This window comes from Aptenodytes forsteri, unplaced genomic scaffold (genome assembly GCF_000699145.1).
Source record: "Aptenodytes forsteri isolate BGI_AS27 unplaced genomic scaffold, ASM69914v1 Scaffold297, whole genome shotgun sequence".
In the NCBI taxonomy this organism is placed as follows: Eukaryota; Metazoa; Chordata; class Aves; order Sphenisciformes; family Spheniscidae; genus Aptenodytes; species Aptenodytes forsteri.
This window is the reverse complement of record NW_008796167.1, coordinates 815,478-827,167: the sequence shown is the minus strand read 5'-3', so window position 1 is coordinate 827,167 and position 11,690 is coordinate 815,478. Positions and strand designations below refer to the sequence as shown.

The 11,690-nt window shown below is 41.9% G+C and overlaps 1 protein-coding gene across 1 annotated transcript in view; it reads left to right on the top strand.

Moving 5' to 3' along the window:
- GCN1 (GCN1, eIF2 alpha kinase activator homolog) overlaps window positions 1-11,690 on the top strand; it is a 42,369-nt gene that overhangs the window by 10,696 nt on the left and 19,983 nt on the right. The window contains exons 17-31 of the mRNA XM_009287544.1: window positions 1,263-1,338; window positions 1,515-1,674; window positions 2,608-2,797; window positions 2,918-3,042; window positions 3,387-3,565; window positions 3,740-3,833; window positions 4,568-4,681; window positions 4,879-5,077; window positions 5,563-5,718; window positions 8,656-8,837; window positions 9,119-9,199; window positions 9,722-9,865; window positions 10,606-10,733; window positions 10,918-11,107; window positions 11,527-11,597. Coding sequence (XP_009285819.1) covers window positions 1,263-1,338; window positions 1,515-1,674; window positions 2,608-2,797; window positions 2,918-3,042; window positions 3,387-3,565; window positions 3,740-3,833; window positions 4,568-4,681; window positions 4,879-5,077; window positions 5,563-5,718; window positions 8,656-8,837; window positions 9,119-9,199; window positions 9,722-9,865; window positions 10,606-10,733; window positions 10,918-11,107; window positions 11,527-11,597 — 2,089 coding nt within the window. The remainder of the gene's footprint in view (window positions 1-1,262; window positions 1,339-1,514; window positions 1,675-2,607; window positions 2,798-2,917; window positions 3,043-3,386; window positions 3,566-3,739; window positions 3,834-4,567; window positions 4,682-4,878; window positions 5,078-5,562; window positions 5,719-8,655; window positions 8,838-9,118; window positions 9,200-9,721; window positions 9,866-10,605; window positions 10,734-10,917; window positions 11,108-11,526; window positions 11,598-11,690) is intronic.

Genomic DNA, 11,690 nt, shown 5'->3' with positions numbered 1-11,690 from the left:
TCCTTTCAGGTAGTTGTAGAGAGCGATGAGGTCTCCCCTCAGCCTCCTTTTCTCCAGGCTAAACAACCCCAGTTCCCTCAGCCGCTCCTCATAAGACTTGTTCTCCAGACCCCTCACCGATGGTGAGGAAAGATGGTGGGGAAAAAGTAAAATAAGGCTGGAGAAGAAACCATGTAGGTGAAAATCTTAAGATATGTGGGGGAAGAGTAATAGCAGATAGGAAATCAACTGGGTTATAGATAAGTGTCTCTATGCTCTCTTTTGTTCTCTTGTGTTTAAAGATTAATTGGAAAAAAAATTAGTGGAATGTGCCCAACAGAAAACATTACTGGCTACATTTTAAATTGAAAGTTTTGAAAATGAGTTCACGAATCATTTCTCTGAAATGAATAATTTATCTTTCATACAAAGCTTTGAAGACGTAAAGATTTTTCTAAGTAGGAAATAACAGCATTTTCCTTTGCTTGCTGTGATCCCTGTTTCCTGAAGGCAATGTGTATATCCATTCATTTTCCCTTCCAAGTCTGCAAATATCCTGAAACAGCGTGATTTGGAAAACTTTATATTGCTCCCTTAGGATGTTAGCTCCAAAAACTAATGCTGATATTTTGAGAGTAAACATTGTCATAATTTGTTATTGGTTATTTAAGCAAAAACATCCAGCTAACATGCTTAACATCCCCAAACTATCTGATGCCTTGAGTGTCGAAAGTCCCCTGTACCATACTTAATACGGGTTATGACCCACCCCGTATTTCAGGGCTTTCTGCTCCTGCTTTTATGATATGGTTGAACGTTGATATAGAAACCAAAGGGCCTAGTGACAGTTGAAGCCTAGAAGATGGTATGAGGTAAAATACCAAGGCTACTATTCAAATAGCATTATGCACTTGTGTATGAATTCAGTATACGTTTTACTGTCACTGAAGACATTTTGGCAGTGCTTGGGAATTAACAGTATTGATGCAGCAAGCATTGTGTTTATTGTTTGGTTTGTGCTGTTGACTTAAGACAAAACCAGGTCACACACAGTGGTCAGGAAAATTCTGCTGGGATCCAGCTAACAACATTTCTATGAAATCATGGTTCTGTTTCCAGTCTTGGCAGATCTGAGTTGAATTTGTCTCTAGCTTCACTGAGAAGATTATGTAGGGCTCAGTTTGGGTAGCTATTTTAATGTGTCCCGCTTGCTGTTTGTTTGTTTTCAGGTAAAAAAAAATCTGAAGTCTCATGCTATTTTAAATATTTGCCTTTTCCCACAGCAATGTGTACAGTACTGCAGCTGACAGAGCGCCTTCTCTTGGATCATGCACAACGACTGCCTGAAAGTAAAGTTCAGTACGTAGACTGCTCTTGCTGCCACCGATCTGTGTCTGATCCCTGAATGTTAATGCGGGCAGTGGAGAGGGTGGGCCTGGGACTTTGCACAAAACGTTGAACTCTCTGTGCTTTTGTGTCCAGTTGGTTTGCAGAGCTGCCTCCCTTGCTAAACCTGTTTATTTCTCTGTTTTCAGGCAGTATCACCGTGCCCTTGTTGCAGTACTGCTGAGTCGGACCTGGCATGTTCGAAGACAGGCCCATCAAACAGTTAAGAAGCTCTTGTCCTCTCTGGGAGGGTACAAACTGGCCTATGGGCTATTGGAGGAGCTGAAAGTGGTTCTCAGTTCTCATAAGGTGAGTAGTCAAGAAGCCTAGTCTCTGCTTAGCCAGTTGTTTGTATGCTGCCAATCACCTCCCTACCCTACATTTGCTGTTAGTATTGACATACAGCGTGATACGAAGATGATTCAGTCTGAGATGATCTCCTGGAATGCCACTTGTTACTAGATTACTGCATATTACTGTATCGGTGTCTGTGGTGTGCCTAGTCTTCCCTATATACACAGAAGACACATTATTCAAAGTTACTGGGGAAGGAAGCTGCAATTTTCCATGTCCTTCTATTATTTTAATCCAAATTTAATCCCTGCTGAAAGACTAAGTGCTTCATTCCTTTCTTGGTATCCTAGTTCTTTGGCCTTGGCTTATAGCTCAAGCTGCCTATTTAAAACAAATGTAATAGAAATACTTCAGTACCAACTATTACCAAAAATAAAAAGAAAATTAAAAAAAGGAAACAATGAGTGCTATATTATTGGGCATGCTGCGAAGCCAGCGCCACGTCAAGTTGTATAATAGATTAAGTTGCATTATGTACCAAGGCTGGGACTTTGTAAACAGTCTTCCCATGTCACAGATACAGCCTGAATAAAGTATTTTTGAAAAGATACTGGGTAAAATTAGACTGCAGAAGTTGGGCATACTGTTCCCAGCCAGCTGGTTCAACCTTTTTCAAAGTCCTCTTTGCCAAAAATTATCTTTTTAGTTTTATTTTACCCTGGCTTGCCAAATCTAGTATAGTCCTCCATTCTTAGTCTCTCTGTCACTGTCATCTCTGTGCTTCGGTTCCACTGTTATCCTTTATCCCTTCTTTCCTTTGAAAACTTGAGGTGATTAGTACTGACGGAGGGAGCTGATTGTTGGTATTCAGTATGGTGTTACTGTGGGGAAGTGTGCTCAGGGCTCAGGAAGGCTTGGTGTGATGTGTTAATGACGTTGTCCACTCAGGTTCTGCCTCATGAGGTCCTGGTGATGGAGTCAGGAGAGCTGTCGGAGCTAGGAAAGACATACATTCCTCCCCGTGTCCTTCATGAGGCACTCTGTGTCATCTCAAGCGTGGCAGGGCTTGATGTGGATTCCTTTGAGCCAGAAAAGCTGGCACTGGAGATGCTGCTGGTGAGCCATCATCCATCTGTAGGTAAGCAAAGGGATAAGACCACTCTCATGGCCAATGTATGGGGGTTTTATCTCACCTTTTTATTTTATTGTATTAGCAGTCTGCTTCATATTTATTATGCTAATTTATTCTTCTTGCTAGTGGCAGTGCAGCCAGGTCTTTGGCCAGCCCTCCTCATCAAGATGAAGATAGATCCCAAAGACTTCATTACCAAACACCTGAATGACATATTACCCAGGATCACTGCCTACACTCCGGAGAACCAGGTGATAAACTTCCACTTTCCTTGTGTTAGTTTTTGGAGATACTTTGGAACAGGAGGGTGTTGTGGAGGAGTTAAGTACTAACTGGTCTATAAGGAAGGAGATCTGTCTAAAAGGTGGGGAGAAGGCAGGTTCAAAGAGAATGTCTCTGGTGAAAAGGAGGTGGGATTTAAGGGGGGAAGAATGTATACCAGCAACCAAGTAGAATTCTAGATAAGATTCAAGTACCCACTGAACAAGGAATTAGGAATTAGAACATAACGTGGGCTGCCTCAACAGGGCATACTTTTTTGAGACAATTTCAAGGAATACTGATAACAATGTTTTTTCCTTTGTTTTCTTGGTAGTCACCTATGAATGCAGTGGGATCTCTCTCTCTGCTTTCACCTGGTAGAGTGCTCCCAGAGCTCATCAACACTATCTCAGCATCAATGGAGAATCCAGCTCTGTGCCAGGTTACTCGAGAGGAATTTGCCATCATGAAGACACCGGAGGGAGAACTGTATGACAAATCTATAATACAGAGGTAAGACTTTATAATGTCTTTTCTCTGTGCACCTGGGGATCGATTGCTGCTGGCATCTAGCCAGTGGGTCAGTGGGTTTGTCAGATGCTCTTTCTGGACAGGAGTTCCTGGATTTGTGTGCCTGGATCTTAGTCCAGAGCAGTGCTGATTCTTTTCTCTGCTTTTCCTTCTCAGTGCTCAACAGGATAGTATGAAAAAGGCTAACATGAAGAGGGAGAACAAAGCTTATTCCTTCAAGGAACAAATCATTGAGCTGGAGCTGAAGGAGGTGAGTTGACGGGAACGGGAAAGCCAGTAGTGAAGGTTCTGACACGAGGCTATCTCGTATGTTTTGTTGCATGCCTTCTGGCATATGTTTGTACACCGTTGGGAAAGATTCTCTGAACTTCTTTGAATACCTAAATGTTACCTTCTCTTATATCTGTATTTGTATCAATTTATGTGCTATTCTACTTGTTTGTGAGTGCGCTTACTAGTTGGTAATACCTGTTTTTTCTCTTCATCTCTAGTTTAATGTATCTTGTGTAACTTTTTCAGTCAGGGTTGTTAAATAGGTGCTTCCATCTTGTAGACAGCCAGTAGTTCTGTTCAGTCCAGCCAGAGCAGTGGGTGTAGGTGGGGGGAAGAATTTGGTGAAAGGAAGGAAACGTACCAGGTTGACTGGAGCATTCTTTTATTAAAGGTTGACTTCTCTTTGCTCTGGGGAGGATGACATGCCCATCCACTGTAGAAAGAGCTGGACAGCTCTTTCTAATGATATCAAATAATTTGTGACCAATTTAAACGTGGGAGAAACTGATGTTGTGCTGCTAATGGGACACAAAAGTGTTGTTAACCTGCTGATTTCCGTTTTGTGTCTTCACTTAAGAGTGATATGCTTGGAAGAATGTTTTGATACTGTTTTAAAAGTAAATTGCAATGTGTCCAACTTTCTTCTCTACCTAATTGAAGGGATGGTGTTAATAGCTCCTGGTTAATAATGTCCATGGCTCTCTACTGCAGGAAATAAAGAAGAAGAAAGGAATAAAGGATGAGGTGCAACTGACTAGCAAGCAGAAGGAGCTGATGCATGCACAGCTGGAAAGGGAGTCTCAGATAAGAAAACGGCTGAAGGAGGTAAGTTTTGATGGTCTTTTTTTGCCAACCCTGCAGCTACCATGACCCAAGTCATTTTGATAAAAGGAAAATGGAGTAGCATAGAGAATATTTGGCAATAACCTATTTGTTTCTTTCATTAGAAATTAGATTTAACAACTTGATTTTTTTCCCGATGGAGTTTTTCATGGTAACCTTTTGAATTGTTTCTCTTACAGCTTGATAATGAGCTGGAAACAGCCCTAGGACTCCTGGACACTGTTATAAAGAGAAAGCCTCCTGGTCTAACTCAGTACATCCCCGGTCTCATCGGTTCCTTCTTGCCACTTTTTCGATCGCCTTTGGCTGCTCCAAGGATTAAGGAACCTTTTCTTTCCTTAGCTTCCTGTGTCATGCCTGCTCGACTGAAAACCTTTGGTTAGTATTTGCAGTTGCTATTTAAGGGCAGGGTGCATTATTTTTATGGCAAGGTGGTGAAAATCCTTGCTCTTGCAAGCTGTGGATGACCATGTACCACAGACAGCCAAGAGGAAAAACCACCCTGGAACAGTGCTTAGGGAGATGACTGTGATGTCCCAGAGATCCTACTGCTGGATAGGACTGGGTCCAAAGACAAGGAGTTGTCTAGTCATTGTGACCATCTCTCAGTAGCACTTGGTCGCAGTGGGATTGTCTTCCCTGTGCAGAGTTTGGAGGACCTGAGTGTAACTCACACATATGTGTGTGAAAGAAGCTGTCCCCTATAAGCCTCGGGGCTGTGCTTCCTTCTTTCTGCCTATTTTGTAGCCTGGGCTGTTGCCCAGAGCTTTGTTATAATTCTTGGGTCTGTGTTCCTGGGCATTTTTCTCTCAAGAAATCTTTGGGTTTAGACTTCTCATGGATTCTTTATTCTTTCATACCAGGTACTTTAGTGAGCCATGTGACCTTGCGCCTGATGAAACCAGAATGTGAATTAGATGAATCCTGGTGTCAAGAAGAGCTGCCTACTGCTCTGAACAGAGTTGTTAGCTTGCTGCATGCCCATACCATTCCTAGCCGAACAGGCAAGGGAGAATCAGGTAAAAAGTATTGTAGATCCCTCTGACACTCCCGCCCCAATAACTCTGTGAGCTGTTTTAGTTTTGATGCTTTGTATAATGTTTTATAGGTGAGGCTTCGTTTTTTCCTTTTTTTTTTTTTTTTTAAAATTGGTTAAATCTTCATAGATATGAAAAACCTTAGGGTTTTTTTTGTGGTGGTAGTAGTAGAAATGATGTTATAAGTATAGTAAGTGTAGAAATGAAATAACAGTATTTTTTCTTAAAATGGTTCATACAGAAATAATAGTAGTGAAATTAAGGCTCATCTTTGCCAAGGACAGTTCCTACCTTTCAACACCACTTAGCGTAAGTGATTCAGTGAGACTAAGTGGAAAGACAAAATAATTGCTTGTTATCTGTGATCTCAGCAGTGAAGTGCCTGTGGCCTCTGCTTGTTTGCTGTGTAGTGCTGCAGTTCATGAATATTTTATTCTGGCACGGTTGTAGAAGAAGCAGTTCTTTCCCACTCTGTAACACGAAGGCAAGCACCAATATTTTTACAGTGCAAGAATATGATCTGGGTTAAAATGAACCTTTTTTTCTTGAAACTTTTTTCTTTTTTCTTTTTTTTTTTTTTCCCACTGGGTTAGTTTTAATCTAGATCACTTCTAGAATCTGCTTCATGATGGGGTACGCAAGCACTTGCACCACTATGTTGAAGATAATAGTACAGAGGAGGGAGGGTAGGTCTGCTTCCTTTGGAGGCAGGGATGGCTTAGGCTGTCTTAAAGCATCTGGTGTACTGTAGTGATAGAGGTGGTTCATCCAGGCTTTGGAGTTGTTCATCATCTGGCTCAATCAAAAACTGCTGTAGCAGATGGTTTATAATTTTTTAAAGGAAATGTAGGATTCCGTTCGGTCCCTTACCCCAGTAGTTCAGTTCTCCTCTTACTGTTCTGTTGCCAGTCAGATCCACGGTTGTGTGACTGTGGCACACGTAGTCTGCACAGCTGAATAGCACCACTTCAGTGCTGAACATCTCCGTGATAATTCAGTGTCTCCACTATGTAACTTATTTCCATAGTAAGTGCAAGTTCATTAAAATTGGAATCCATTTTCAGGCTTATTTCCAGAAAGTAGTGCAAGTATTTTCAACCCTCTTCCTTCAAGATTTCGTGCAGTACTTAATTAAATGAGTATCTCAAATTTTTTTTTTTTTTCACTTCTCCCGCAAGAGGGAGGAAGTAGGTTCTGTAATGCTTTGGACAAGTCATGTTATATTCCCAAATGACTTTTCCTCATTTTCAAAGTTCTTTGGAGTGTAGTCTTGCAATATTATTTAGTAGAGGTTAGTTTTTTAGGCTACCATGAGACCTAAGAGAGACCATGCCTCATTATAATGTGGATGATAAAATTTATCATTCATTGCTGAAATGCCAAGATACATTTTCTAATCTTTTTCCTATTGGTCAATACCAGCTACTGCGTTAATAGAACATTTATCTTCTCAGATAAAGCTTTCTTCCTCCTGCTGCATATAGAGGGACAGTTGCTTAAGCCTAAAAATATCTGGCCAATAAATTAAAAAAAAAAAAGCATCAAAGCAAACAGTTACTGAGCAAAGAGAGAGAAAAATCCCACATCAGAAGTGGAGGGAGTTTTACCTAAGCTATTCATGTTAAATAGTTAGGAGCTCACAGTGTGTTTGGTATTTAATATTTCTCCCTTGAACTACTTTTGCAGTATCCATGCCCTACATAAGCTGACTAATACTGCAGTATAGTATCTGCAGTGCTCTTCATCTGCATCTTAGAAATTTAAAATCTGGTGTTCTCTGACAGCACAGATAGGGTGTAGAAAGCAAATGTTTTCCCTAGATGTCCAGTACTTGAATTTTAACTGGACTAAGTGGAGGACTGGAAGGACCATTTGTTATGTCCCATAGCCAAGCCTTTGTGAGAAGGAAAGAGCAAAATCTTTAACAATGGGAATCCAAAAGCTTTAATTTTTTCAAGGGGGGAGGGGAGTTGAGACTTGCACCAGAATTAGAGGAACCTCATTCTCAAGAATCCAGCTGAAGACTGGAGGGACAGGTTAGCTAGGTTGGTAGGAAGTGTTTAAAGGGAATGTAACTGGCAAACAAGCCCCTACTTTGGGACAAATGAACTGTAAAAGTGAATTAGTTAAATTGTATCAGATCCCTGTGTGGATCCTCCTGCTCAGAAGTAAAATTGACCATAATTTTTTTTTAAGTAATTTTAAGTCTCAGAGTGTACACACAAACTTAATGCACTTTAAATAATAGATCTTATTTCAACTTTGGTTGTGTGATGGATTTGATTTTGTGTCCCGTCCTCTGCTGCCTGCAAGTATTTCGAGGATAGACAAAACCTTAGTTTTGTCTGTCTGCCTACTTTAATCCATTGAATTGTTTCAATTTCATTTACAGTGTGTATTTTCACACTGTTGAAGCATTGGAAGTAATTCGGAATCCTAATGTGACTTTAATTAAAGCCAGCTCATTGGTGTAGCAAGCAACAACAACATTAGGTAGAACCATAGAATCATTTAGGTTGGAAGAGATCAAGTCCAACCGTTAACCTAACACTGAAATGCCAAATGTCACTGTTGGAGCCATACTCTTGCTGCTGTTAAGTGAAGTGGCAAAGTGGTAGAGGCTAAACAGGGGGCTGGCTGTGCGCGCTGCTTTGAACAGGCTAAACTTTATCTATGTGGGTAAGTCCAGATACTCATGAGACACTGTCCTTTAGACAGGTGTTTCTAGGGGTATAGAAATACTTAGGGTCACATAGCATGTTTGTACATAAGGCCGAAGCTGCCCATATCCATTATGCGCTACCAAGGTGTACATTTTACACCAGTCGATATTATAAAACAAAGACATGCTTAGAGTTACAACATTTGGGAATATAACAAGGTCAGCTATGCTCACAGGGTTGTTTTTCCTTTTTGCAGGTGCTGCCCCATTATCAGCTCCAGCGTTTTCCTTAGTCTTTCCTCTCCTAAAGACTGTTATGACTGAGACACCTCATGACAGTGAAGACAAGGAGGAGTTTCTGGTCAAGATTCTGCAGATCCTTACAGTCCATGCTCAGCTGAGATCATCAGCAAATGGCCAGGCTTTGCTGGTGGATGAGGTAAGTGAGAGCTGTGGGGATCAGATGACCTCCTTCAGCAGTTGTTCAGATGAGGCATGGGATAAAACAGCTAATGTGTAAACTGGACAAAGCAGATTAATTCTACAAATTAAAGTTAACAATGTAAGATTGTTTTCTGTCACAGGTTTTGGTTACCTGTCCAGCCCTAGGTGTTGATTGTGATTTTTATAAAGTGTGTCATACACAGGTAAGGTACTTTGGAGTCACAAGACATAAGGCTTTTTCTCCTCCCTCCGCCTTTTCTCCCCCCAACCTTTCAGAATGGCCCAGAGTTGCTGCCCCGGAGGGACATGCTGGTTCTGCTGACCCGGGTGATAGGAACGGGTTCTCCACGGTTACAGGTGAGTCCTCGGTTTCATAATCACGGTCAGGATTCTGCCTAAGTTTCATCATCATCTAACTGAGGGAAATACACCCAGCTGGTTTAAGTCTCTGAGGCTGGTGGCTGATACATTACCAATTTTCTCCTATGCTTATGGTATTCTTCTTGGGATAAAATGCCTTTATCTTTTTTCCTGTGGGTTTTATTGCACCAAACATATTCTTCAGTTTTCCACAGGTCACATTTTATTCCTTTTCTAAGGCCTTGCTCTGGCAAAGAAGTTTAGTAGTTGCTCCCCCGAGTAACCAGCAGTAAACTTTGTTCTAAGGGATGAGATGGCAGAGTGGTGAAAAATAACAAAAAGGCAAATGGTTGGACTGAACTCATGAGTTCTTGTTTTTGTCACGAACCTTCGTCATTGTTCTTTGAGAATTTCTTCTCTTGTGATAGCAGTCAGCCCCCACCCTGCGCTTGCTTTGGCCAAATGCACAGAAGCAAAAGGCAGCGGTGGAATCTCTAATGCTTCTTCACGGCATTTTAGGTTTTGGCTTCCAATGCACTGACCACCCTGTGCACAAGCAGCAGCGGGGAAGACGGCTGTGCCTATGCAGAACAGGAGGAGATTGATGTGTTACTTCATGCCCTGCAATCTCCATGCATGAATGTTCGAGATGCAGCTCTCAGGGTAGGTGGGAATCATTCAGGGTCACACTGAATTCCTTAATTTTTTGGGTGGTGAATCTTCTTCAACAGTGATGAAGAGAGGCTTCAGCTGTGATGCTAGTCTTTGGGTAGTGTGTCTGCAGGAGGAGGCACTAACTACTGAACAGTAATGCTCTAAGTAATGCTCTTTGTGCTAGATTTATCTTGCAAAAAGGAGTACTCTGGGTCTATCCACACCTTTGTTTTGTTAAAACAGGTGTAATTATGACAACTTAACACCTTCTATTTACAATTGCATAGAGCTTAGTCTTAAAGAGAGAAGCTGTCAAAAAATTCCTATGTCTGTATTGGGCCCAGTGTTTTTGGAAAGCTTCAGGCTTAGTCACTTCTCAGAACATAAAAAAGAAAGAAAAAAAACCCAAGGGTGCTCGGTTTTCTTTGCCATGAAACAAATTTCAGCTTAGCTCACCTGAGCTGGCTTCTCTGTGCTTAGAAGCAGAGAAGACTGTAGTCACCGGAGCACAACCTAGTGCCTAGTTGCCTCTCTGCAACCTGCCTATGGAGCGCTGCTATTGAGTTTCACCATCTCACCTATTAGCAACAGGAAGTCCTTGATCTGCACGGGCAGTGTACTGTACAAGCAAACATGAATTTTGATACTTCCAAACTCCGAGAGCTTGGCTTGGCAAAGGTTCTAAGTGTTTTAAAGCATCTGTTTCTAAAATCAGATCCTTGCACTGATTCTCCTGTAAACTAATTCAGGGACTGATGGAGCTACAAATGGTTCTACCAACCCCAGACAGCGATGAAAAGAATGGACTGAATCTGTTGCGTCGCCTTTGGGTTGTAAAGTTTGATGTGGAAGATGAGATTCAGAAGTTGGCAGAGAGGTAAGAGTTCTTCCTGGCTGATTGGATTGTAAGGGGACCTCTCTTCTGCTCACCTTGTGGAGCTCTGCTGGCAGGGGCTTTGCCTCCCACAGGTGGAGGGCAGCTTTAGGTCCCCCTGATATTGCATATAGCAGTGGCTTCTCTTGCTGAAGGGTGATCAGTCACCTCTTTGTGTGTGCTGCAGGTTGTGGGAGTCCATGGGTCTGGAGCTGCAGCCTGACCTCTGTTCTCTGCTGATCAAAGATGTCATCTACCATGAGGAGGCAGTGCGACAAGCAGGTGCTGAAGCTCTTTCCAGAGCTGTAGCTCAGTATCGAAACCAAGCAGCAGAGGTCATGAATAAACTTACAGAGATTTACCAGGAGAAGCTCTATGTAAGTACAAGATCTTGTCCTAAGGGGTTGACAGGCACAAGCTTGTGCTTTATTTTATATTTTTTATTAATCACTTTTCCTTTTGTCTGTCTTGAGGATGTGCATGAAGCCTACTGTTGCTGTGTTTGAGCTTATCACAGACTTTAATGTCTTGAGCCTCAAGTTATCAGCCAGTAATGGCACCATTGTACAGGTGGAAGATATGCCTCAGGTGATACAGGAAGACTGTGACAGAGCAGGGTCAGTCTAAGTCTTTTTGGGCCTAAGCTAGCTCTCTGCTTGTTTTTTTTACCATGCTCTTCTGCTAGTGGTATCATACCTCTATGCAGTATTATAAAATGGCATTGCAGGTGTGGCTAACAGTATTCTCTGCGTGTGTGTCCTTGGAAAAGGCATTCTGATGAAATTTTTTCTTCCAGAGGCCACCTCCAGTTTTGGATGCTTTGGGACGAGTGATATCTGAGTCACCGCCTGACCAGTGGGAAGCAAGGTACAGTCATCTTCAGATTGATCTCATCACTTCCTGTGCATCCAAATGAGATGTTCTAGATTTTTATTTAGAAGTTCAGGCAGTGGAGAAATA